Genomic DNA, 27640 nt, shown 5'->3' with positions numbered 1-27640 from the left:
CTCCTTATCAACGTGTGAAACGGATTTTTAGTTTAGATTATTTCTTAATGAAAACTGCCCGCATTAGCGGCGAGCTCAGCTTTGTTGCTCTTGCGAGCGGCGCGCACCCAGACGAGCGCACGACTCGCTCGCCGCACTCAGAAATCTCTTCACTGCACTACTTCAGCTCCTGAATTAAAATCAGAGCCCACGGAGGCAACAGATTCCTCTAGCTTTTCACATCTGCTTTGGAGACCTCCCCTTCTTCCTCCTCTCCAATTAGGCCTGGATGTAGCCGTGCTGCTCTCCTGCCGCAGCTCTCAAACGCTCTGCGCAAAGTTCAGCGCGCCTGAACGAGGGCGGCTGCCCAGAGCCCCCCACTGCCCCATGAGGTTTCTGGGCGAGGAAAACCCATTTTGGTCTCGATTCAGCTGAAAATAAACCTGAAGCCAGGCCCCTGGATGGCCCTGGGTGAGAGGCAGAGTGGCCCCAGGGAGCAGCACCCCCGGGCAGCATATCAGTGCTGCCTTCCTGCTCCCAGCACGAGCTGATGTCCTGGGGGAACCCAGAGCACTCAGAGCCTCCCTTGGCTGCAGATGCCAGAAGCCAGATCATTTAGAGCACCAAAACCCTCTTCAATCTTTTCCCCATCGATTTCCCCATCAAATTCTTGCAAGGAGACTCTCTGCTTGGCCGGGCAGGGATCTATAGCTGTCAGCAGCCGGAGCGCTGCAGACAAAGGAGGGACGGCTGCGCTTCCACGGCACCGACACATCCCTCGCTGGGGGCTCCAGGGGCTTCTGCCTTCGGATTAAACTTGGATGAGATAAATCGGCACCCTCAGCACGGCTCTTTACAAAGATCTGTTAGCTCCCATCTCAAAACCTTGGGAGAAAGGATGGAGAGGCAGAGCCAAGCCCAGGAGAGCCGCAGACTCATTAAAGCCGTGACGAAGTGCCACTCGCAGGCTGTTCACACGAGTTGTTTCATGTTAACCTGCACAGGAACAGGGTGAAGGGAGAAAAGCAGCACAGGAAACACTCATTTCAGAAGCCTTTACCCTGCCACATCTCTCTTGCTGTCTCATCTACTCCTACGAAGCCCAGCACAGCCGCACCTGCACGAGCAGCACACATCAGCCCAGCCCGACACCGTGCACCTCTCATCACTTCCAGCTCTTGTTCTGCTGCATGAGCTGGAAACGTGCATTATGTGCTAGAGCGGCTCTGCTAAAACCAGGAGAGATGAGCAAGCTTGTTCTGACCCTTTGTCTGGGGGTGGGCTGGGAAAGAGAGAACAATTTGCTAAAGGAAACGATAACACAAGCAGCTGCCATCCCTTCCCGAGGTGCAGGAAATAACGGCACGTTCAATTCTCTCCCCTAATGGCTGAGATAAATCAGAATTACTCGGAAATTTCGGAGATTCCCAAAGGCCCGGTAGCCAATCTGAGCCCCTCGCATGAACGTTTGCCCGTGGAGCCATTAACATCTCTCACTCCCCGATGCCCAAGCGCTCCCCTTTGCGCCCTCCCCTCGTCTCCGCAAGCCCTGGCTGCTCCATTAACTTCAAGCACTTGTAACGAACGCCTGGCAGCAGTCGTGTTTAATTCTGTGCCATATGGGCTCCATCGACGCTTCCTCCCACACCGAGCAGGTTCAGCCCTGGTTTGCTCGGGCAGAAATGGGAAAAATTCCCGGGGTGCTGGGAGCAGGGCTGCGAGGCACCGGGGCTGTGCCCGTGACCTGCACCCAGCGGAGGGTCCCCGAGGGTGGCACACGGGGGAGCAGGCTGCCCGTGGCACCGTGGGCACCCCCAGAAGGCACCCAGGGCTGCTCAGCACCCTCAGCTCGCACCCCACGGGCAAGGACGGGGAGCGCAGAGCCAGGCAGTGCTTCCCGAGGCTGCCCATGAGGTGTCAGCAGCTCGTTAGCAATTAGCAGAAGCAGGTCGGGCTCAGCTCTTGTGCGAGGCGATGCCGGCCAGCACAACCCTTCCTTCCTCCGACTGCCTGCTCCGGGAAGCCCTCAGTGGCTGGTTTCAACCTGGCATCTCCCTTCGGTCCTCGGAGCTGCTGCCCTGCATGGTGCAGCACGGAGCTGAGACAAGGTGGCACACACCTACACACACCCACACAACACCAGGGACTTGGCACAGGGAGCTCCACCGGGGTGGAGAAGGGCACAGGGATGAAACCACGCTGCAAAATCAACCCCGGATCCCACCTCTTGTGCAACAAAGAGAAACTGAGTGAGGGCCAACAGCAGCAGGAGCGGCTCTGAGGGGTCCCAGGACCACGGAGACCCGCAGCGGGGGGAGCACCGCAGCACAGGAGGCGGGTGGCACAGCCCTCCGCACCGAGCCGCCGGGTGCCAGCCCCTGCTGCCACCCTCCCGCCCGCCTTCCTTCAATTTCTGGCCACGAGGGAGCCCCAGAAGAGAAACCGCATCAAAATTAAACAGCCACAGCCCTCGGGAAGCCGAGCCAGACGCACGCTCGGAGCAGCGCCCACGCATCGCTCGCGGTACAGCGGCGGCACGCTCTGCCTTTCGAGGACACCACCATCAATCTTTTTGCATCTTTTTTTTTTTTTTTTTTCCCATTGTTTCAGGCTCTTTTCGAGGACTGCTGCCAGCACCTGGCTCGGGAGCTGTCAGCCCAGCTGTTCTCCCCGGCACACAGCGCCCAGCTGATGGGGAACACCGGGACCCGGAGCCCTCCTCGCTCGCCCCGCACCTCTCCGCTCCTGTTCCCCTCTCAGGCTCCTTCTGCAGGAATTTCGGGGAGCCCCGAAGGAGCAGATGGGTGGCAGCAAACAGCTGCTCCACGCTGCTCTTATCTGGCACCTCCATAAGAGGTTTTAATTAGTGTGAGTAATTAAGCACCGCACCTCTGCTGGGAGGGCTGCTCTCCTTCGTAGGCAGGTACGGGGAGGGCACCGTGCGCCGCAGGCTCCCCGAGAGGCAGAGGGGAGCAGGCAGGGAGCTGAGCCGTGTGTCTGCTCTGATCAGAGCCGGCAGCACGGAGCAGAGGAGCTGGGAATGGAAGTGCAGGGGGAGAAGGCTCTCGTTTAAGGAACGAGTCCCCAAACGCCAGGAAAGCCCAGCTGCTGGGAAGGCTGCACGCAGAACAAAGCCGCTGCACGAGGAGCTCCCTGCAGTTGCCCGTGCTCAGAATAAGGGCGCCTGTTAAAAATATCATTAATTTACCACTAGCAAAAGCAGCAGAGAAGCGCAGGGATCAAACCCACAAAGCAGGCAGGGGAGAGGCTACAGGAGCGCGATGCTCCCCCTGCCACCGTGCTGGGCGAGAAGAAAACACCCCAAGTGCTCAGAGCTGGCAGCGTGGGCTCACTGCCCCACATTCCCCAGCACAAACCAGTGCCATCAGCCCCACCATCGTGCTGGGGACAAAGAGGGCCACCTGTGACACTCATCCGCACGCTGCGGTGACTGCGAGCCCAGGCTGCTGGCAGGATCTCACCCCTCTGGTCCCCCCCCTCACATAACAAATTCATTTCCAATGTTTCTGGCAGATAAAAGAGGTCCCTGCATCTGCTCAGGCTTTCAGCATGGAAGATAAATAGAGAGTGTCATGACTCACTGTCTATTAGGAGCCTTCATTTATCCAAGCGTGCACAGGAGCTTTCATAAAAGGTTGTTTAATTCAGCATGACTGACTACCACTTGCTCTCAGACACACGATTATTGCCGGGATCCGTCTCAAGTTTGGAGTCAGGAGGATGCTGGAGCACGCCAGCCTGCCCTGTGCTGGCACCAGCCCCCGGTCCCACACCTCCAAAGGGCTGCAGCTGCCCAGGAAAAGGAGAGCCTGGAGCCTGCACCCACAAAAAAAAAAAAGAAAAAGCGCACAGGGAACAACCTGAAAACAGAGCCCAAAGTAATGGGGGAGAAGGGAAGGAAGAGCAGAGGAGATGCTGGCTGGAGCCGCAACCAATGTCATGCCCACACCTTCCCCAATTCCCTTTCCAGGCCCAAAATCACAGCGTGCACTCACTGCTCCCTGGGGACCCGTGGCACAAGTGGCAACCTGGTGCCCGCAGCCGTGCCATCCGTCTCCCTCCCTCCCCAGCCTCCCCCACTTTACCAGGGCCACCTCCATCCCCGCAGCCCTGATCCCGACACAGAAACTTCTCCTCCCTGCAATCCATCACCAGGGACGGGTGAAATTGGATGAAATTACTGCTCTAGCCCTCCGTGCCATCCTTTATCTAGAGCAGCCAGGCGCTACACGGACCTTCCGTGCCGCCCCACTTCATCTCCCACCGCCGGTGATCCTTCAAGCTGCCACGTGCTGCCTGTGCTGGTCCCTGGGAGCTGCTGCTGTGCACTCAGGCACGCTCGAGGACAGGAAAATGAATCCATAATGCGGCTCTTAATTCAGACAAAGAGGCACTTGAGAAATGCAATAAAAAAAAAAAAAAAAGAAAAGGGATGAAACGGCAGAGCTCGTCCCAAGTTTGTCCTGGACAAAACAAGCCTCTGGAAATCTCAACCAGAAGCATACAGACAGCACTTTGCTCCTCCACAGATGCAAAAATTCACTCCCACCACCCTCAAGCCCCTGTCCATGGCAGGGGTGATGCCTCAGCAGCTGCTTCCACGAGGAGGTGGAGGACGATGGAGGTGCCCAAGTTTGGAGCAGGGTCCCCAGAGCAGGGGGAGCAGCAGGGAGCGAGCGCCTGGTGTGGGATCAGCCTGGCCCCATCCCCAAAAACCAGCAGGTATCCCACCGGGATGAGATGCAGCGACGTGGCTGAGCTCATCATGGTGACCCTGCTGCCACCAGAGCCGTGTCCTGGCGAAGCACCGAGCCCCGAGGTGACACGGCACCAGCCAAGCACGGGGTAGAAACCTGCAGTAGGAACGAGGCGGAGGTGTCGCTCGCCCCTCGGGGTGGCACAGCTGACTTCGTGTCAAAATAGAGGAGGAGGAGTGCCAAAAGCCTCGCCACTCGAGGTCTGCGGTGTTTAAAGATTAATTTCGTGGGGAAGAGCAGCGGCACGACGTTCGATGTAATTACATGCACCAGGTCCTTTTAAGCAAACTAATTCATGCTAACTTCCAAGAGCTCTTTAAAGAGTTCCCAGTAGATAAAGCGCATTGCTGAATCATTTTATGCTGAATTTTTACACATTCAAGTTAATTTAATCACTCCATTTCAGAGGGCTGAGCTATGTTCAGATCTCCGATCTCTGGCAGGGAACAGCTTCTGATCTTAGCAGGCTCAGGCGCGCCGAATTTCTGAAGTTAGAAGGGAAGGAACCCCGGTACCTGCTTAAAAGGACACCGGGCTCTTATCAGGAAATGAGACGGGACCAGACCACCCTGCAGCAGGCTCAGATGGTGATCACAGAGCTGTGGAGGTGGCAGCAGGATGGGGCTGAGGCTGAGCTCCACCAGCGAGCCCCAAAGGTGCATCTGCAGCCACGGGCTCGCCAGCAGCGCGGCACAACAGCCCTTGCTGGGGGAGCTTTGGCATCACAGAATCAGAGAATTTCTAGGTTGGAAGAGACCTCAAGATCATCGAGTCCAACCTCTGACCTAACACTAGCAGTCCCCACTAAACCATATCCCCAAGCTCTACATCTAAACTTCTTTTAAAGACTTCCAGGGATGAAAGGTTTTTGCCCCCCTCTCCAGCAACACCAACCCATCGGGCTGCTGGCGGGACGCGACCCCCCCGGTGCACGGGGATGAATTTCGGAGGGCCACATCACGACGGGGTCGCACACGAGCCGGGCACCCCCTGGTCCACAGGAACACCTCCCAGAAGAACAATATTTGTGCAAAAAAAGAAGCAAAACGGGCATGGCGCATGGGACCCCCTTCCTCCAACTCTGAAGAAATCGCTCCTCGCGGGTGGCAATGCCCACAGGGAAGAAAATGCATCAAACAGCTTTGTCCAGAGAGCAGGAGACACCTTCCTGTGCTGACAGAATGATCCTGGGCTTTTCCTTCTTTCCCAGCCTGTTATCTTCCTGATGTGCCTATTTTAGGCAGCCACTAGGGTGAAACCAGGAAAGCAAAACCAGGGCTTGACCTGCAGGTGGGCAACGGCAGCCAAACCCTCTCCAAATCTTGTATTAAAAAGGCTCTGAACCACCACCGCCATATATTATGGGGATTAGCAAGGCTACTTTTCCTTTTACCCTCGAATCCAAAGCAAGTTGACGTGTCCCAGCCTGGGGTGAGGAAGCTGAGGATGACTGCAGACCCACATCAGCCCCCCTTCCTTCCTTCCTTCCTTCCTCTGCTGCAGTGCAGGAATGTAGCTGGGAGGCACACATTGGCAAAAAAAATCCTTACGTTTCCCTCTAGTATTTCCATAAAGGACCATTTTCAGCAGCTTTTATCTGCATTTCTATAAAAGAAAAACCAGCACTAAGCAGCCAACTCCTGTTTCAAGTCGAAGGTACTGCTGATTCCTGCATGAAGAGGACTCCGTCGCTATTGAAATTTAAAAGCCAAATTTCTCAGACACCCCCGCCACGCTCTTGCAAAGCTGCTGAGGTCCACCTGGAGAACGAAGCACAACTTTCAAGAATTTCACCCTACAGACTGCGTTTTCCCAGCTCTTTCCCCACCCACGGCAGAGCCAAGGCTGGAGCAGCAGCGGGCCACCACCTCCAGGAGTATAAAACTCAGGATGTGGCACAGGGGACAGTCCCCACGTGCACCCAAGAGACACGCCTGGGCAGAAAGAGCCCAGAAAGTGCCTCAATGACTGCTTTTAAACCCAAACTCTGCCCGCAGATGCCACGAAGTGCCGCCTTCTGCTTGCAGCGAAACCACCCCTCCGCAGCGCCCGGCCGGATCCCCTCGCTAACAAAGAGGAGCCACCCGTTGGCAGCAAAATCAATAAATAAGCAGCACTTTAATTACACGTAATTGCAGATTCAGTGCGATTCCGTAATGACTCCGAGGCGGTTCGCACCATCTGCTGCGGCAGATCCGTGCCGGGGCTCTGAAGGGGAGCAGCAGCCGCTTGGCTCCGTCGCCGCAGCCGCCCCGGGGCCGAGCGGCACACGCCGAGGGTGCGCAGGGTGCACCGGGGCCGGGGGCGAGCAGCCTGCTGCCGTGCCGAGGCACAGATGGCAACCACCAGGCTGCAGCTCCAGGACTCGCAGAGAAAGACGGTTCAAAAAAAAAAATAATAAAAAAATAAGTTTCTTTTGGGCTTGTAAGAAAAAGCGGTGAGAAAAAACCGAGCTTTAAGAAAAAAAGGGGGGAAAACAGTTTTTTTTTGTTTTTTTTTTTCATCCGGAGCTCTCCAGAAGCTGAGTGCCAAAGCCCTGCGGCAGCAAGGGGGAGGTACACGGAGTGCAGAACATCCACGGAAGGGGCGAGCACCAACCCATGGCAGGAAACTGGCTGAAAACATCGCGCGGGGCACAGCTCTGCTGCGCTGCACCAAGCCTGGAAAGCAGCGGGGTACAAGCAGCCAGAAAGAAGAACATCAACATTTTTTAAAATCCGTTTTGTAGGACAAACACTTAAGCCATGGGATTCGGCACCCAAATTGGGATTATCCAGCAAAGAGGGGAGGAGCTGGAGGTGCAGGGGGCTTGGAGGCAGCAGGAGGGGCCGCATCCTGCACCTGCCCGAGCAGCGCTGTGCCTCCCTCGCAGGCAGGGGCTCCTGCTCGAGGTGCTGGGGCTGTTCCAGCTTCCCTCCTGCTTCCGTGGCCCACTGAATAAAAAAATAATAAAGAAATAAAAACAGGAAAAGCATCGCTGGAGCTCTCTGCTGCAGCTCTTTAGCATGGGAGCAGAGATGGAGAAGTTCAGGGCGCAGTCTCCAAACAGGGGGGCTGCGACGCGAGGACAGCACAGCCCCCTCTGCTCTTGCTCTAGCTGCCCCTTCCAGCACCAAGCAGCAGAGGAGACGAAGAAGAACAACCAGGAGGCCAACAATCACCTGCCCAGCCGGGCTGAACGCCGCTTGCACCCCGCACGGGGATGAAATGAAGCCCTCATTTAAAAGAGACCGCTGAGAAGGACATTAGGCGACGGGCAGGGTGGCTGAGCAGCCAACCCATTAGACAGGCACAGCTTGAAACTCGAAGTCATTTCAGCCCAGCAGAGCCCATTTAAAAGCAGAGAGACGCTCTCTAATTGGGGTTATTTATTCGGCAGCTCTCCCGGCACAACAGAACTCCCACACAGACCTGCTCCAGGCTGGGCGAGGACGGGGACGGGGCCACGGCCACCGGGCACGAGGTCGCCTGGGTCCCCTGGGCATCACCGAGCGGCTCCGGGATGGCTCAGGAGGTGTCAGAGAGATCCGAGGCAGGGCGGCTGCTTCAGAGCCATTCTGCCTTCGAAAAGGGGCAAGATGAGAGGGGAAGCTCTGCTGTTAGGGCTCCTCCTTGGCAAAGCACCAGCAGGAGCTCGCTCCCTTCAGCCACCGGCAAATTCAAACGAAACAGAGCCAGGGCAGAGGTCTGGGTGCTGACAAAACCTCAGCCACAGCACACACCTTGCCAGGCAGTCGGGGCTCGGCGCAGTGCAGGACCCACAGGAGCACAGCCCCTGCTACCTCTGCCCCTCGCAGAGCTTTTTGAACACTTAAAAATCACCTCATTATGGTGCTGCAGCCCCTGCTCCAGCCCCTCGCCAGGCACCCCTGGGATCAGGGAAACGCAGCTGGGGTGGGCATGCACCCGGCTACACGAGGCACTCCTTTCTCAAGGGCAGGGACAAAACAGCTGCAAACCAGCAGCCCGGGATTTTAATGATAAAAACTATGACATGCAAAGACCCAAATATCTCCTTCCTGCACAGCTCCACAGCCCAGCACCACCCCAGAACCAGCATCCTCCCGTGGCGCAGGGGAGCCCCCAGCACGCCGGGGGTCGCTCCGGGTGCGGGTCCCCCAGGAGGAGCTGCTTGCAACGTCGCTTCCCAGGGTAGCCCACGGAGCCAGCTGTCTCCTCGCCAGCCTGTCGGGATGCACAGGCACTAAAAATAACATCGAAAATATTGATAGTGCTGAAGTCACCCTGATGTCACTGAAGACAGGCGTGCGCAAGGTGATGGCTGCGCTGCAGCAGCTCTGGGGTTTGCATCGCATGACTAACATCAGAGTCTTCTGCAAAAAAACATTGTTCGAGCGCTCTAATCCTTCAGCTGACATGCATTCAGCTTGTCTCCAAGCATCTTTGTCCAACAGGAGGCTGTGAAAGCCCCTGGTAAATGCTGGCCCACCCCCGCGGTCACCCCGACCCGCTGCCGGGCGGCAGGAAAGCGGAGCTCACGTGGCCGGCCCCAGGAGGGCAGAGCAGCTGCCAGAAGTCTTGAAGAATTCTTCCTCACACCAAACTCTTGAAAGCAGCCTGGCCATCACGTCCCACCTGCCCTTGAGCTATGAAAACAGACAAACAGGTACAGACTGAAGCAGGGTCAGCGGGCATCGCGCAGGTCGTGTGGCTGGGTTGGCCTGGAACCGGTGCCCAACAGTGGGGCTGGCCCTGCCCAGGCTCTGCAAGCCCCTAAATCCATCACCACAGGCAAAACCTGGCTGCTGTCACCTCCAAATATCTCCAAAAGCAGCATTACTACTGCTCTCCTCCTGCCCTGCTCTTCTCCCTGCAGAGGGTGACCTTCCCCTGTTAGGGTGCGTGGGGCAGAGGGGTCCCTGCCACGAGCTGCTCTGCCTGAAGAAATCCAAAACCCTCCGAGGAGCTGAACAGTCTGAAGATCCAAGCACGTCTGGCACTGCTCGGCTGAACAGCCACGGAGGCTTTTTAGTCCCAAGAATTATGCTTGTAAAAGCACATTAATAATTAAACCCCCGTCTAATATATTCATGCAGTTGTTGCATAGCGCAAGTAGTAATTAACATTTAAGTATCAAGTACATGAAAACAGATACGGACAGGTTCAAGATGAAGCTCCATTACAATGGCTTTGAAGCTGTTTTTCCCAGGGCTGCAAGCTAAAAATAAGGAAGCCAGCCAGGTCCGCACGGTGCCCACGCTGTGTGTTTGCATGCAGCACACGCTGCATGTCACAGCTACGCAAACAGATGTACCCAGAAAAAATTCCAGCACACGTTTAAGATCCCACCATCCGCCCTGTTTCTCCACCAAACCTCTTTGGTCACCTTCATTTCCCAATTCCCACGTGCGCCTGCGGTGGCTGTTAAAACTCCTCCCCTAGATTCACAAAAAAAAAAAAGGAGGAAATTGCAGTAATTTTATGGTGCCCTGCACCAGGGCGCTGCGCTCACAGGGCGCACGGCTGTGCCCGGGGATCACACGGTGCCACCATGTGCACGAAGGACACCCCTGATCCCCCTTGGGATCACGGCAGGGCGGGCTCCCCGTGCCTGCAGCCCCATCCCCACAGCCCCATCCCCAGCATCCCCACACCCCAGGAGCTGCAGGGTGCCCCCAAAGGACACCGGAGATCCAGGGCAGCGCAGTCGCACCTCCGCACGTGGCCATCGGCTGAGACAACTCTACCTGGGCAAACAAACTTCTTTGTTTTAAATTTTTTTTGGCTTTCTTTTGCTGTTTCTTACGAGCTGAGTGCTCCGAGGTGCAGGATGACTTCTCTGCTGCGCCCTCCCCTGTGAGGCTGCAAAAAATAAAACCCAGGGAGCCAACCCCACGAGGTGCCAGCAAGCAGAGGGCTGATTCCACCACCCCAAAGAGCAATTACGGCATAAGCGTGGTGTTTATCAGAGCAATCGATGCTCGTAGCTGGGAAAGCTTCCTGGGGGGGAGGAAACAAGACATCGATTTTTAACGAAAAGGCATGTTCTGTCATCCTGTGCCATATACCACGCGGAGACGGCTGCACAGAGAGAGCCTGGACGTGAACGACTGTCTCAGGCCACCCTCACCTGAAATGGAAACGTGCTGGAATTGAAATCAGATGGGATGGAAAAAAAAAAATCAGCACCACAAATCACACGAGGACTGCCATGATTAGGAAACCAAACCCGCTGCCCTCCGAGGAAATGCACCAGAGCCTCCCCGTCTGCTCCATGGTGGGGACACCTCGCCGAGAGCTCCTGGCTGCAGCCCGCCAGCTGCAGATCAGAAATGGGGCCAAAACCTTAAATCCCCATGTTTTAGGGTCACGGGTTCAGCCCCACGAAGGCATCCCAGAACCCAATCCCCAGTCTCAGCCAGCACGCGGGGTGCCTGCCGGACCTCTGGGCATCTCTTGGAGGATCAGGACACGTTTGTGCAGCCCTGCAGAGACAAAAAGCCCTGCACGAGTGCCACGAGCTTTTATGCGATAAAAATTCCTCGTGGTTCCCCCGTGCCCCTTTGTGCACCCAGAGAATCATCCCCCTGATTTCGGAGAGGGCTGAGTTTGCTCAGAGCTGGCTTGAAGCAAAGCAGAGAGTGGAAGCGCCCAGCACCAAGCAGCAGGCACAAGAATTAAAAATCCCAAAGCAGCACAGGCTCTCCTATAAATAGACCCCTCCGTGGTCACACCGCAAGGCACGCAGGTCACCCGGAGGTGTAAGAACCACAGATCAGCACACTGTCTATAAATACACACACAAGGGGCTGGGGACTGCCTCAGCTCCTCTCAGGCAGGTTTGGGATTGTCCAAATTCCCACCCCCCCCAGTTACAGACCCCACGACACACGCTTTTACTCCCTTGAAGACGCATCATCCCTGGTGATGCAGCCGTGCTATGTTTTTACACACTTATCCTTAAAATCATTAAGTTTTAATGCAGGGAACAACCCATTTCCTGATGTAATTTATTCCCTTCCCTTCATACGCTCCATGGTACGTGCCCTGCTATTTCTTTTCTCCCTGCATATTGCTGCTGCAACACGCAGCCACTGCTGGGGATCCTGATTTTTCATTCCACTCCCCAAAAGCATCCTTAGGGTGAATGAGAATCATGCCTGTCCCCACTCAACTGAAGAACCATATCAAGAAAATAAATGAATTATTGTGCTTATTGAATGAAGACAAAAAAAAAAAAAACAACAAAACATCCACTCCAGAGGCAATGATGCTGATTGCTGGTTCAGTTCAGTTTAATAAACCTCGAGATTTAAGGGTTTCTTCGAGGCAGCTGCAGGGGAGCGGTGGTGCTCTCCCAAGCCTCACTTGTGCCAACCCCCGTCCAGCCCAAACCAGTGCTGGAGACGTTCCTGGAGGGATGTCCCAGTGCCCTGGTACCTCGCTAGGTCAGGAGATTTATAGCTGGAGGACCAGTTACAGCACCAGAGCCCCCGCCAGCACCGCACTCACGCACGTGTGCGCACGCTGGTCCGAGCTGCCAGAGCTGAATCACCAGGCTGAGGATGGAGATGAGGCTGAATAGCCTATTTTATAGGGATGCAGCATTAAAAATCGAGTGAAAAGAGGGAACAGATTGTCAGGTGTGGCCAGGAAATTAAAGCTCCTTGATAACACTGCACAGAGGTAACGAGGCTCAATTTGGGAAATGAGTCCTGTGATTACGAGCCCTAAGCACCACAGAAAGCGCCTCTGCTTGCTGACGGGGCTGATCTCAGAGCACGGGTCCGACCCAGCACGTCACTCAGCAGGCTTCAGTAAGTCTCCTGGATTAACAAATCGTGCTCAAATGGAACAAGAGCAGAGCAGCAAGCACGGAGCAGAGGCTGTGCGGTCCCCGGCACTACCTGAAGCCCGAGCAGGGCTGCGCACGCTGCAGCGCCTGAAAACTCCTCGCCTTCAGAGCTGAGACAGCTGGACTGCAGAGCAAACAGCCGAGCAGGAAAGCCACATCCTCGCACTATTCAATCTGTGCCTGTGTTGACACAGGCGGGAGGAGAGGTTGACAGGAAAAGGCACTTCACTGACAAAAGCCTTTCCATCCTCAGGTAGCAGCTGGCCCCTTCCGAGGCAGCGCGGGATGCACGAGGCATTGCGGCACGGCACAAGCTGCAGAGGTACCTGCGGGGCACAAATACCAACAGAGCCAGCCCAAACCTGGTGCCCAGCAAGCTCAATTTGTGCCGTCCTCATCCACCTGCAGCACCACCCTGGAAAGCTCAAGGAGGGGTGAGCGCTACCCCAAAGCCTCACCGAGGAGGCGGTAACGGAGATGACGGAGATAACGCCGTAGTTCTCCAGCAACTCCGGGAGCTGAGCAGACTGGAGCAGAAGCTGGGAGCGAGGCTGAGCCCTTCTGGACATGCTTCACTTGGGAGAACGTTGGCTGCAGCCCAGGAAATGAGGACGTGCCAACGAGGAGCCAGGAAAGGCTCCGTGCGCGAGGAGCGCCGGCAGCGGTGCGAGGTGCCAGGAGCACGGCACACGCAGATGTCTCCTCCGCGGAGAGGGCCGGCTGCTCCCCCTCGGCTCGGCGCTCCTGGCTTGCCAAGCAGCCGTGAAGGCAGCGAGTGCGGAGGCAGTTTGTGCCTCGGCGGGAGGATAAAGCAGCTGTCCGTGCCTGCCAGCATCTCTCACGCACGTTACAGCTCTGCTCACTGGGAGCAAAGCGCAGGACAAAGCTCCCAAGCGCCACCCCAGCCTTACTCCGAGCAGCTGTTCCTCAAGGGCCCAAAACCCTTTGACAACCTTCCAGCTCCAGCTAAAGACTTCTCCGCTTGGAAGGGCAGCTGAGCTCTTCAAAGATCCAGCACCAAACCCAAGAGAACCCAAAAAAAAAAAAAAAAAAGGAAACCACCAAGGGAATCTGAAAGCTGCTTTGCTGGTGCTGCTGCAGGCTGGTTTTCCTCCTCCCTATTAGTAACTGATAATAATCACTGATAACTGATGGGTAAAAACAGGCTCTGCTCCTCCATAAAGGAGAGCAAGGTTCTGACCAAGATAATAGGGGCACGAGCCCACGTTTGAAGGAGGCTTTTTTATCAGGTCGAGGCACTGCGTGCTCCGCATTTTTATAGTTTCAAAGCTCTGTGCGTATAAATCCACATTTAGCCACGACCATAAAACCCAAGCACAGAGCCCAGCCTGACAAGGATGGCCAATAACCGCTCGAAATGCTCCAGAAAGGGGCATTAGGAGGTTTTTTAGATCGATACAGACATAGCCAGAGGCGTTCCTCATCAAGGCCGGCTATTAACATGCAGAATTAATTGATGCCTTCGGAGCGCCGCCGCTCTCCAGGCCAGGCACGGTGCGAGCGTGTCAACGCTATTACAAATGCAGGGGGATTGCCTAAAAACGGTGGCCATCCCATTTTGCAGAAGGGTCCCCGTGTAGGAGAAGTTGTAACGGCTCCATGAACCTCTCGATGGCACACATGAGACTCCGGCTGAATATTGCTGCCATGAATCACGACGGGCTCCGCAGCCGGAGAGGTTTACACGGCAGCGCTCCTTCACGGCTCCTGCTCTGGGAGAGGGGACAAGGAGGAAAATTACGGGGAATTTACAGCAGCAAACCGCCCCACAAGGGGTACAGGGAGGAGTTCTGCCCCTCGGTGCCAGGGCTGGAGCTTCAGCGTTCAGAAATACCTCGCCACATCCCAAATGGGGTACATGGAGGCTTCCCCGCCAGCTGCGCAGCCCAGACCAGCCCCTAAAGGCAGTGCAAATCGCAGCAGCTGCTGCTCCCCGAGCAAGCGGTGCACAAACCTGCCACAATTTCAGAAGGAACAGGGCAAAGAGGGGATTTTCTGGCTGGAGGGACACAATGAGATGACAGAGGCAAGCAATAGCCGCACTGCTGCCTGCTGCATCGTACAATTCAACAATTCAACTCATGTCCTCTCTTTTTATTGCTCTCTAAGAGGTTTTGGCTCTTCTTTTATCTCAACAGCTCCTCTCCTTCCTTTCATCAGGAGTTTATTACATCATTACGGGATTTTAACTGCCTGTGCCCTGATGAAAGAGACACGGCACGGACAAGGTCTGCTTCTTCTCTCGTACAGGAGGCAGCAGCCCCGGTACACAATAATTCCCTTTGTAGGGGAAAAAAATGAAACAGAAGTGGGCAAAATGACAGCCTCAGAAAGGAGGCAGAAAATTAAGAGTAGAGACTGCGTGATGCTACTGAAACGGGCCCAGGAGGGGGGTCTGGGGGCAGTGCTGGGGTGCCACCAGCACACCCGCCTGTCCTGCCCGAGAGCCTCCCCAGCCAAAACATCACGGGAGCCTTAGCCAGAGGGGCCTGCACAGCTCAAATTTAAGGAAAAAAAATACAAATTATACGTAGCAGGGCTTGTCCGTGCTGTCCCCAAACAGCACGGCTCATTAAAGTGAGGAGTTTAATGAAATTTCATTGCTTAAGCACACGATTTCCAACACCAGCTTTTTTTTTCCCCCGACTACTATTCCCATCTGGAGTTACTTACTGCACATCTGGGCAGGAGCACCACAGTGCCATTTCCCCAATCTCACCCTTCCGAAAGTCAGCCAAGTCATTAAAACAAACCCTGCTACCCCTGAATATTTGGGACTGAGCCGTGTTTAGAACCAGATGTGCACCACGTCCGTGCCCCGGAGCGGGCGACGGCTGAGGCCGGTCCCAGCCCCTCGGTGCCATGAGATTTAGCACTCGGCGGCCACTTTGCTGTAACCTCCTCTGCCACAACGCACCTAGAAAGCTATTTTTTGGACACAGGAGATCTCTCACCTGCAGCACAGCAGCAGGGATGTTGAAGCAGGAGCGAAGGAGGCTGGCTGGGAACATCGCCGCCCTCCCACTCGGCTCCGTAATCTGATTTGGAGCGCCGTGAATCATTCCGCACCAGGACGCCGGAGAAGCAGCGCGCCTCGCTGTTCAATATCCAGCTTGTGGAAGAAGCATGAGTCACGGCTCGGATTGCGAGGTGCGATGCCGTATGTAAATCCTTTCTGAGAACTAACCCCAGCACACCACGCACGTAGCTGCGATTTAAGGGGCCAGGCGCAGACTCCCAGCCCTGCAGAAACGCTGAGAAACTGCAACTTTTGGTGACCCTGCTCAAAAAGATTTTCCCCCCCCGATTTTGCAGACCCAAGCGTGCCGAGCTGTGGGTGAGGCTGTGGGGTGGGGGCAGCTCGCAGCACCCCGCTGCAGGCAGCACAGCCCCGTTCCCTCTCTGTGCACCAGCCACAAAACAAGCACGCAAACAAACCCTCCTCACCTTGATCGCAATCTGTTCCAAGGGTGGGAGAAAGAAACGCAGATTGCATCTGCTTCCTGGCCAGGTATAGCAAAGACAAGGCTGGAATCTCTTTGGTTTTGTAGTAGCTAAAGCCTAGCAGTGACCCCAGTCACTAAACACCAAGTCTAGGCACACATATTCACTGCAATTCATGCCAAATCTGGCCATACTCTATTTCACATGGACACGCAGAGACGCGTCCATTACTCCATACACCTCAGCACCTCCCCTAAAATCCCATTTGGAGCCACATCAGTGCCTGCTATGGGGTGGGAAGATGCCCTGCTCTGCCCCACTGCAGGACAGCATCCCTGGGGAGCCCACGGGAATGGGCAGGAGGAGCAGAACAGCCCCGGGCACGCGTGGTGCCTGGGTGGTGCCGGGCTTCCCCGCTCCCTGCAGCCTGCACGCGATGGCAAACCGAGGGACTCGAGTGATGGGGAGGCACAGAGCCACCCCAGACACACTGCTGAGAAGAAAAGCAGCAGGATTTTATTTTTCTTTTCTCCCAAAAGAATGGGTGAGGGGTAGATCCAGCCATCACATTTCCTCCATCTCCCTTTCTACAGCTCTAACCCAAACCTCCTCCCCTGTTGGTTACCCTCAGCAGCTGCAAGGCTCCCACTAACCAGCCATGACCACGCAGTTGTTTTTGCTCTCACGCAGCCAAGTTCAATCCATCCAAACCTCCAGCAGTAGAGACAGGCAGGGCTCTGGGGAGCTGCGTTTTTACGCTTCCTCCCCTCCCCTGACTTCAACAGCAGTCCCCCTGCTCCTCTCCTCGCCGCCATCCCCAGAAGACAACCACAAAACAATGCAGCTTTGGGATTTTTTTTTCCCCCGTTTTGTTTTCGCAGCTTTAGCGACTTTAAAACATGTAAATACGAAGCAAGGGTCAATGATTCAACAGTGATTAAGTATGAAACATTCCAGTTAGTGCCCATTAGGCTTGGAAGATACCCATTATGTTCCCAAAGCATTCCCAAGAGCGCAGCCAAGCAGAGCCCAGCGCTGGGGAAAGCTGCCTTCTTGGAAGGCCTGATGTGCCTTGTGAAAACGCCGACTTCATTTCGGTAAGCAAAAGAATAACAAGAGACAATAAAAGAATTAACATATTGTAGATTCTTAATGCCATTTCCCCGGAGAGAGGAAAAACAAGCGAGCCTAATGGAAATTTTCTGTTCTCAAAACCATTTGCACTGTTGTTGTTTGCAACGATGAGAGAAGAAGAAAACATAAAACCCAGCAGTTTAACTTTCTGAAAAATCGCAGGGCTATCTACTTTTTTTTCTCGAAGAATAAAATTAAATTGCATCTGGGATGTAAAGCTCCACCTTACAAAATCACAAATAACCTGCAACAGCCTCACAGACTGCAGGGCTAGAGCAGTCTTCAAGCTTGAGCTTCTCCCAGGAGCTACGAGACATCACGGACCTGAAGCCCGCTGAGTCTAGCACAAAACTTCCTTCCATCCCTTTGGAAAACTCCAAGCTGATATTTCAGATCCTGAAGAATCCTGGGGATTTGAAACACTTCATGAAGCACGCAATTAAGCAATGCAGTTAAATAACAGAGCCTGGTTGCACCATTCTTTGTAAGAAGGATCATTTCCTCATCTCGATCTGCTCCCAATCATAATCAAGATATTGTAAACTGCTAGTTGAGCTTTTTTCCAGCCCAGAAAAAGCAGAGGAGCAATAAGATTAATTCACCAAATCACGTTTTCTTTGCCTACTGTTAAGCAGCAGGACGAGAGGCAGGCAGCTGGGCACAAAGGGGGCCACCACCATCCCCAGTGCGCACCCTGGAGCTGGGACACCCAACAAGGTGCCACCACCTCGAGCAAGAAGTTCCCTCTTTAAAAGCTACGTGAAGAGGAGACAGCTGCCAATGAGATATTTTATATTCCACGCTTTGGCAGCTACAATGCTATTAACCTCCAAAAATAAGGAGTGATGACACGATGGCCAGTCCTCATCTACAAGTGGGGAGGGCCACCACGGGTCAGCGTTACGGGGCACCTTCAAGGTGGCACCACTCGGAGAGGGCACGGTTAGAGCTCGCTGCACCCAGGCTCCAAATCAGCTTATTTCAAGATAAGCTGATGATTTCATTTCCCTGGTGAACGAGATATCTAATTATCAATAATTCACAGCCACAGACAGACGTGCAAGTGGTTTTGAGAACCGGAGGAGAAACAGAAGCAACGATTCCTGGAACGAGAGCCAGCGCAGAGACAGCTCCAGAGAGGGGAGAGGAGGCGCACTCCGCATGCACGTGTCAAAGCCAATCCAATTTCAATCACATACGTTACATCTAGGTGCCAGCTTAGCGGGGGGATTTTCCCCGCGCGCTCTGCGGTTGGTATATGACAGGATGCTTGCCTGGATGGTGCCCAGCTCTACCTATCCGGATGGACAACTCGCTCTCGTAGTCCAGGCGAGAGGCAGGCTCCTGCTCGTATTTCTCTTTCGCCGCTCGCGGGTCGTAGCTCAAGGCAAATGCCGCGTGGGGGGGTCCGCTGAAACCCTGCAAGGCAAGAGACAAATTCAGGCTTTCCCCATGTCTTCCCAGCCCCATCCTCAGGGAGCACCACGAGCAGATGTTACGTGCACAACCACCGTGTTATTTCGGTGGAACTTGGCCAGAGGGGCCCGTGAACTTCAGTGTTGTTTGGAATACGTTCCTGTACCCGTCGTAATCCCAAGAAAACGGAGCAGAACGGCCAAAACCAACACTGCCCAGCTATGTGTAATGTCTGCAGGGAACCGAGCAGCACCCCACAGCGAGAGGCATCCCGTGAGCAATCCCTGCCAGCTTGGACACAGCTCGTGAGAACCTGCAGTGACTCCAGGACGTGCCAGAGCCTCCAACTGCATCGGCCAAAGGAAACCTGGAGGACACCAGCTCTGCTCTCCCCATGGCACGGGGACACACAGAGGTAAGATCCGAGGCGCTGGGTGCCCCCGGGCTGCTCAACCCAAATGGAACCCAAAATTCCCAACCCCTGGAAGGGCTGGGGCTTTTGGAGCAGCACCAGCAGCATGCACAGGATGCATGTTTGGATTGTGCTCGGTGTTACCAGCCGGGAACATTGGCTCAGCTGGCAACAGAACAAACGGACGTGCCCCGAACAGCCAGCGGCAGTAACGGGAGACTCGTCGGGTAAGGTCACATTAAACAAAAATAAAGGTTAAAGATGAATAACTAAACCGTCTCTTCTCCCATCATTTGCATAATATCGTCTGACCAGCACTATTAATACTCATGACGGATCCGCTGCCTGCTCTCTGCTGCAGTTTAATCAGGGTGCTTTCACCTCCTTTAACCCAGCAGCTGCACGGGGTGCTCGAGGTTGAACCCGCTGGCAGAAGGCAGAGGCTGCCCGGGGAGGAACTGCACACAGCTTGTGGAGGAGCTGAAATAGAGAAATACGGGCTTTATCCTGCACAACCTGGATGGCTTGTCACCGAGAGAAAAGATGGGAATTTCAGCAGCACGACCCAACTGGGGTAAGACGGGAAGAGACCAAGAACGCAAGCTCATGGGCATGTCCTGCTGCTGGCACCCCTGCAGCTTGGCCTCCTTGATCCTGAGGAAATACCAACAGCACATCAACCCGAGGAGAAACAAGGACGGGCACCTTATTAAAGAAGCTACAGGCACCATGGCAGCAGCTTTGCACACTCCATCCCCACCAGATTCGTGTTTCTCCTCCCCCAGCTCCGTGCCGCGCTCTCGGCGCACCACACGGTCACCAATACGATCCCCAAGGATGTGCTTACACCGACACGGAGGCAAACTCGAAGATATTTCGGATTTCTATTGCCAGGTTAAGTCACCTCCCCGTTGGCGGGCACAGACACGCAGCTCCATCAATTTGGAAAAAATATTAGTGACCTTCAGCGAGGCACGCGATCTGTTCCAACCGTGATTGCTCTGAGTCATCCCAGTCCGGTCCCTGCATGAGGCCCTTAATTGGAATGTGTCAGTGGGTTAAAAACGCATTAGGAAGAGAAGAGGAAAGTCAACCCGCATTAATTAGTTCGTGCCACTAATTAGTATTAACTCAAATAACCACGGGGGCTGATTATTTCGGAAAGCTTGATGCAACGAGAGACTTGGACAGGAAGGCCTGGAGAGCTTGGAGGAAAACTATTCTGGGACGAGGGAGTCCCCACCGCGCTCGCTTCTGTTTGCAGAGATACAGCAGGAAGGTCGTCAGATTTTCATAGCCCCTTTTAAAGAAAAAAATAAATAAGTAAGCTCTTTTTCTAAAAAAGCATCCTTGCAGACGGCAAAGAAAACCCCGCCCCACGCAGCACTCGTCTAAATAGGCAGAACGTGCTTTTGTTATCAGAAAGCCAGAGCAATCCTGAATTAATTTGTATGGAGACATGCCCCGTTCCTGTTAGCACCCCGGGTGACGCAGCAGTCACCGGGGAATTGATTTTCTCTGGTCAAACATCCCGGAGCTGCTGTTATCGATGGCGCACCGCCCCGGCATACGGCAAGGATTGCTCACCCGGAGCTTTCACGGCCCTGCCCGCTCCTCCCACGCTGCCTCCGCCCTGCTCTCGGTGAGCTGTGCCGTGATAAATACCCAATAAATCAATCGGGGCGTCCATTTCCACCTTGGCACACGATGCCCAGCCCAGGAGGTGCTCGAGGTCCCGCAAGGCACGAGGCAGCGCCGTGCCTCAAACGGCAAATCCAAAGGGTGCCTTGTCCTGCTCCCCAGCCCCAACCTTACCAGGGTACCAGGAATATTTACTGTCCCTCGCACAGACGGGGTGCTTTGACCCCTCTGGGTTTAAATCAGAAGGTTTTTTCCCCTGGGGGAGCAGTCGGTGGGTGCAGGGATCCCCGAGCGAGGTGGAGGCGGTGGAGAACAAAGCGGTGCCGCTGCCCTCGCCTTGCCGCAGCCCTACCCCTGCGCCTCGCCTTGATCAAAACCCAGCACGTATCTCTACTTATATGGACAGCAGCACTAAAAAGGGATGCACTTCAAAGCAGGAGCAAAGCAGCCAGCTGTAAAACTGAGATATTTGGGCAAGTGCCTCCCTCTGAAAGACAAGAAACAGGCGTGTGCGCATCTATCGCTGCTAGGGCCGGGCCGGCGCTCCTGCGGGGCTGCACGTAGGGGCTCGGGATGGAGCACAGCAAATCCCATTTATTTGAGTGCCTTCAGCTGCTGGCCCCCAGGGCCAAAAAGCCCCTCCAGCTGCAGACCTGAGCGCAGGACTCCTCATTCTCCTGGAAGCAGGCTCTCCGCAAAGCGACCCGTGCCAAGGACATGCAAATCCCCATCCCAATCCTTGCTGTACGGGACTGGCTTCTCCCCTTTTTCACGTTCTTCCTTCCGCAGGGCAAAGGGATAAATCTGAAAGGAGGATGAATCAGCTTGCTTTTAGATGAAGCAAGAAAACCCCAGCCCTATCGGCCACGTCCTTCCCCAAGGACGTGGCAGGGGCTGGAGGAGAGGCGAGGAGCCCCCCAGCGGGGTCAGGCCCTCCTTGGATTCCCCTCGCTGCCACGCCGGCCTCCAAAATTTAAACCCAAGGAGGAATGACAAGTGAGTGGCAGCTTTCAGCAATAATCTGTTCTTCCCCACCCACCGAGTGAGAATAAATGGATAAGGAACTCAGGACACCAGCTCGGATGCTCCGGCTGTGTGCGCATCGCTGAGTGCCCGACGTGAAGGTGCTGCCTGGACCCACAGCTCGGGGAAGGTCGGAGCCACGGGGCTTCTGCTTTGCTTTCGTCCTGGATTTCTGCCCAGCAAGCATCCTGGCAGGCCCGCAGCAGGCTCCACCAAGAGACAAAGCCCACAGCCTGTCGGCTAGCAGCAGAAAGAGTTTCAAGGGGAAAGGGAAATGGAATGAATTGCACTGCCTTACTTAGCAAATAAATAACGCTCCCAACTCGTCCAGGAGCTAGCACGGAGAGGGAAATGAGAGGCAGCAACGAGCCACGCCGTGATGGTGCCCGGAGGCTCTCATTTCACGCTTATTAAAAGAGAGAAAGTGGTAACAGAGCGGAGAGCAGAAAGCGATTAAAGGAGAAGAACAAAGCGGGGCGGGGAGCCAGGAGGGGACGGGGAGACCTGGCACATCTGCGGCCACCACGGACACAGCGTGGTCGCATCCTGCCCACACCTCGTGCTCGCTCAGCTTTGCTGCTCCCTGCCCCGTGCCAGCAGCACCTGAAAGAATAAAAAAAAAAAAAAAAGTGCTTGCAGCCCACTGAAAGCTAACACAGGGTGAATTGCCAGGGGTGGCTGCACCCCCAGCCCTCCCCTGGCACCCATCGGTGCTCATCCGATGGGAAATTGGCTGCTCACACTGCTCCCAAAGTCCCCCCGAGGTGTCCCCGGTGTGTGCCACCTCGGGGCGCAGCACCTGCGGCAGTGCGGCTCACCGCCCATGCTCTGCAGAGCCCTGCTCACTTAAAAATGCATTAAAAAAAATAAATAAGCTGACGGCCACCTGGCTGTATCGATCCCAGAACGTCATTCCAGAACAAACACTGAGCCAGGGCTCCTTGCAAAGCACGACGTGCCCCGTGTGGACCTCAAGTTATTGGGGACGGGCACTGCCTGCAGCTGGGGACGTGCCTGGGGCTGGGATTTGGTGCTGCCAGGAGCCTGCCTGCCTCCAGGAACGGCCCCAAAATGCAGTCAGATGGCTCCGAGGTCCCCAGCACAGCCTCGGACGGAGCACAGCGTCCCAAAAACCAACCCAGACGAGCCCCTTCTTGAGGGAAATGGAGTTATCACAGTCAGCACTGAGCTGGCACAAGGGGATGGGGCGAGGGGAGCTGCTGGCAGGGACACGGGGAGCTCCTTCCCAAGCCAGGGATCGCTGGCAATCCACCACCAAAAACACTGAAACCAACAACCCCAGAGCAGCCTTAAATACTCCCTGCCGTGAAAAAAATTAAAAAATAAATAAATAAAAAGCCTTTCTCGACCCTGAAGTGGGTGCAACCGTATTTATCTTTGGTAGCAGCTGACGTGCAGCTTCGGGACATAAGCAAACAGCTCGCCTTCATCGCCTGGCAGCCCCAAACGAGTCGATGCTGCCGTTCTCTGCCACAAAAGCCCCTGTGTTACACCTCAAATCACCAGCTGCTCACTACAGACTTTATTTTCCCCCCCCAAGCCCTTCACCCTGCCTGGCACTCCTTGTCCAGGGCACATCGGAGGAAGGAGTTTAACAGGGGCCAGAGCGTAAAAGAAACCCCCCGGTAACCCCACACCCACAAAGCCCTGAGTAATGAAGACATCTTCAAGGCAAATTTACTTCCTTACACAAGATAAAGGGGCTCTGAGCGTCTCAGGTACGTCTCACTTTGCATTTTAATTCGGAGACTGCTAACAAGGGACCAGCCATAACGGGACAGACAGAAGGCATTTCTTAGCCAATTCTTCTCAGGTTGCTAACGAGAGCCTGGCCAGCGCTGCCAGCCAGGCTGCAAAGCAGTCAGGTGTCGCAGGATTTCTTCCACTTCTCCCCGGAGTTCAACAAAACCTCGTAAAAACTAAACCAGAGCATGAGCAATCAGGGGCAGGAATCAGAACCGTCCTCGTAAGCCTCCAGGAGGTGCCAAATACAGCGCCAGGAGAACAGGACTGCACTAGAGGAGATAAATGCAAGGAAAAAAAATAATGCAGGGCACGTGCTCATGTGCTCCTGGCAGGCACAGGAGGAGCTTGGGGTCTACAAACGCAGCCCAAAGCCCCCTTCCCAAAAGGATCCTGGCAGGGATCTCCTTTCTCGCCTCACCACCAGGGCTGGGAGGGAACGGCTTTCCCCAGAAAAAAACTCACACCGGGGCCAATTTGGGAGCTGGGCTGCGGGATCAGCTCCGACCCCATCCCCTCTGCCTCGTGCCAGGCTCACCAAAACACCTCCCGGAGCCATGGCAGCCGGCGCAGGGGGAGGCCCGGGGCTCCCTCTTCCCACGCAGAGCATCTTCCATCTGGCTCCTCCGGCACCGCGTCCTCCCACGGCCCGGCAGCCCGTAGCTATGGCAGCGCTGCTGCGGGAATTGGAAGGGAGAGGTTTGTCCACAGGCACACACACAAAAAAAATTAAAAAAAAATCAACGTTTTCACATCAGGTTGGCTCCGGGAGCGTCTCGTGGGCTGGTAACACCGAGCTGCAAGGTGCTGCTCTCACGGAGCAGCCGGCAGCAGCGCGGCACCCGAACTTTCCCCTAAAAACTGGGAGCCAGGAAGGCAAAGTGAACCCTGAGGGTATGGGTTTATCCGGAACCGATGGAATATCACTGCAAGAACATTTTATTCGCTGCTAATTATCAGCCGCTTTGATAACTCATCATTCTTCTCGGTTGCAAACAGCAGCTTTAATCACCGGCCTCCGCTGGTGCGCCGCGAGAATCCATCCTCCTCCTCCTCCTCCTCCTCATCCTCCTCTTCCTCCTGTGTCAGCGGGAAGGTGGCAACAGCCAGCACATCCCATGGGGTGGCCCCGCAGCACCACAGCCAGGTGGGCTGCCAGCAGTAAAAAAAATCAGTAAAACTGATCTCTTTGGCCAAAGAGACGTTTGTATAAAGCCAAGCGGACCGATATTTTCCCCGTCGGCACGTCTGGGGCTTCAGGCTTTGCGGGAGGAGGCAGGAATGTTGCTGGCACCCGGCCGGGGAGCGGGGCCGTGCACACCATTCCCAAGCCACCGAGGAAACCCTGGAGGTTCGTTACGAAACTTCTCGTTTTGTAAGAGGGATGTTGTGCTTGGCCGAAGGGAGGCGGTTTGGGTAACCTCTGTCGTTACAAAACCAAAAGGCGCGCAAATATTTTTGCTTTTTTCCCGGCGATCTAGCAGAAAATAGCTCGCTAAACAAGCGAGGCCCACCTCTGCGGCAGGAAAAGAAAGGATTCAGGTCACCAATTCCCTGTCCACCGAGGAGCTTAGAAAAACCTTGAACCCCCCCCCCAGTAAATTCACCTAGCAGAGGACCGGCTGCACGAGCACGCAAGCCTCAGACGCTGCACGCTCACCTCCTGCCTTGGGACAGTGGAGGGGACAGCTTTGGTAGGGGATGGCATCCCCTCTCTCCTCCCAAACAGACACTTGGAACCAAAAAAAATAAAAATAAAACTACAACGATCTGTCCTTGAACTCCTTCAGCTCCAACTGGGTGAGCGCTGCCCACCAAAACCAGTTGGGACGAGCCCACGTTTCCAGTCCCTTGCTGGGAGGAATCTCGCCAGGCAGAGGGAGCCTCGCAGCCAGCCCGAGCAGGAATCTCCCCCGGGAGAAGGAATCTCCCCTCGGGAGCAGGAATTTCCCTCGGGACCAGGAAATTCCCCCCGGGAGCAGGAATCTCCCCCCGGACAGCTCTGCCCACCAGCACCACGTGGACGCGCTCGGCAGGACACAGCAGCGAGGTTCGTGGCACCGAGTCAGCGCTACAATATGAGATTTTAATTGTTGGCAATAAACCTCTATGCCTCCGAGGGGATTAACAAGAGCTTTTTCTCCACATGCTTATTAAAGTCTAATGGAGAGCAGCTTCGCATCCCTTCTCCCTCCCTGCCCCCTCCCCACCTCGCTATCTGTAACGTGGCAACACGGATTTTCGCAGCCCTTATTATGCAAGGCTTTTTGCAACAGTAAGAGAAAAAGCAAACAAAACTTCAATTAACAGCTCATTTTTTACACAATATACTTCTCAGGAGTGATTTGCTAACAGTGCAGATTGAATTAATGGGGGGAAAAGCGAACAAAGAGGGGGAGAGGCTGCTGCTGCTGCTGCGCCTGCGAGGCCAGGAGCCCCGGGAGGGGGGAAGGAAAAGCCAGCCCCGCTCCCCCCAACCAACACAAATTGTGGGGTGCCAGCCATCAGCCGAGCCCTGCAGGGCAGTTCTGCCCACAGAGAAACCCACAGGTGAAGAATGAAGGAATTGGGATCCTTCAGGGACCGAGAGGTGCCACGTCCACAGCGTGTTAACGCTGGATGCGCATCAGATGCAGCCGGCAGAGCCCAGGAGAAACGGGGAGGGAGCGCGGCTCAACTCGCTATCGATCACCTCCCCGACAAGGAGAGGCTGTGCAGCACTGCTCAGTTACGCCAGGCTCAAACCCGACCTCCTTTAGGCTCTCAATTACCAGCAGAAATCCCCGGTACAGGGATGGGGAAGTGTCACCCCTCCGACGTGCCCCTTTTCTCCCCGCACCGTCGCCCCCGAGCCCAGCGGCACCGGCACAGCCTCCAGGGACCGAGCCCGCAGCAGGCTCATTTCCAAGGCCAGGCTTTCTGCTCTGTTTTTCCTTCCACGGGTCTCGCACACTGCATAAAACAATTACCAGCATTGTGTGTCTCCTGGGCTTCGCTGCAAACCGCTCCGAGTGCCTGCGGGAAGCCGGGCAGCGCCGGGGGAGCCCGACACACCTTCCTGAAGCACAGCGCAATAAACCCACAGGAGAGGCCCTTCATTCCCTTCAGCTAGTCCAATTAATTTGTTAATTCATTACAGAAGAGAGGCGTAATGAGGGACAAGGCACTTCCTAATTGCCAGCACCGAGGAGCTAACCAATTTCCCTTTCTCGGAGCTCAGGACAAGGCTGGCCCAGCGCTGAGCCCCAGGGCTGCTCCCGGGGGGCACAGCTGAGTTCTGATCCCCACTGATCCCCTTAAACTTGCCACACGAGCAGCTCTCGTCCTCTGTGTTCAAGGGTAAGGCGTTCAGGCGCTGGGTTCCAACCAAGACAACTTTCAGCCCAGACACCAAGCTCTGAAGCCAGCCCTCTCCCCTCCAAGGCGCTGCTGCCAGCACAGAGCTCACACAGCGGGGCTGGTGCCCATCATCTGCACTCCCTGCGGATAAATCAGGGCAGAATCCATGCTAGCAGGAGTAGGGACATCATCCCCATCTTCCTTCCTCTATTTATTCTGCCAAGACCCCCAGGACCCACTCCTCAGGCCACCTCGCCCACCCCTGGGCTGCCCAAAACAGAGAAATGCCAGCTCCGCATTTTGAGGAGGGAAACAAAAACGGGCACAGCGCGACTGCGTGAGCCAGGCTTGTTTTTCTAAACCCAATTCCGGGCAAAGCCAGACAAAAGTAGCCCAGAGGAGCAGCCAAAACCACGAGGACGCTCTGAACCTGGAGGCTGCTCATCACCCCGGGCTCTGCCAGCCGTCGGTCGCTCCTTCGCCATCCCTGGCACGCGCGGTCCCGCAGGGACAATCCGGCACACGTGGGTGCCACGCTGCACCACTTGTCAAGGCTGAGCCACCTCCTGTGCTCACACCAAAGGCCAGGGACGGCTTCCAGGAGGGCTGGCACAGGTCGGAGCCCTTGTGCAGGGCGTCACCGAGCCTGGCAGGAGGCAGCACCTCGGCAGAAGTCAGCGCGCTTCCAGCACTGCGCTCCATCAGCAGCCACACCCGGCTGGAAATCCCTGCAGCGCTGCCCCCCTCCTGGCTGCATCTTGTTCCCTGCAATCCAAACGCTCATTAAATATCATTTATTTATATGTCTAGCATTTACCTCACCTATAAAGCCGTGGCAGGCCATAAAGAAAAGCAGGCAGAATGTGAACCCGC

At 55.4% G+C, this 27640-nt stretch overlaps 1 protein-coding gene across 1 annotated transcript in view; it reads right to left on the bottom strand.

Moving 5' to 3' along the window:
- Positions 1-27640, bottom strand: part of SLC39A11 (solute carrier family 39 member 11) — a 77717-nt gene that overhangs the window by 36386 nt on the left and 13691 nt on the right. The window contains exon 5 of the mRNA XM_084298441.1: positions 18447-18591. Coding sequence (XP_084154567.1) covers positions 18447-18591 — 145 coding nt within the window. The remainder of the gene's footprint in view (positions 1-18446; positions 18592-27640) is intronic.

This window comes from Netta rufina, assembly GCF_964035555.1.
Source record: "Netta rufina genome assembly, chromosome: 19".
Lineage (NCBI taxonomy): Eukaryota > Metazoa > Chordata > Aves > Anseriformes > Anatidae > Netta > Netta rufina.
The sequence above is the reverse complement of the archived record's forward strand: the minus strand, read 5'-3'. Positions and strand labels throughout refer to the sequence as shown.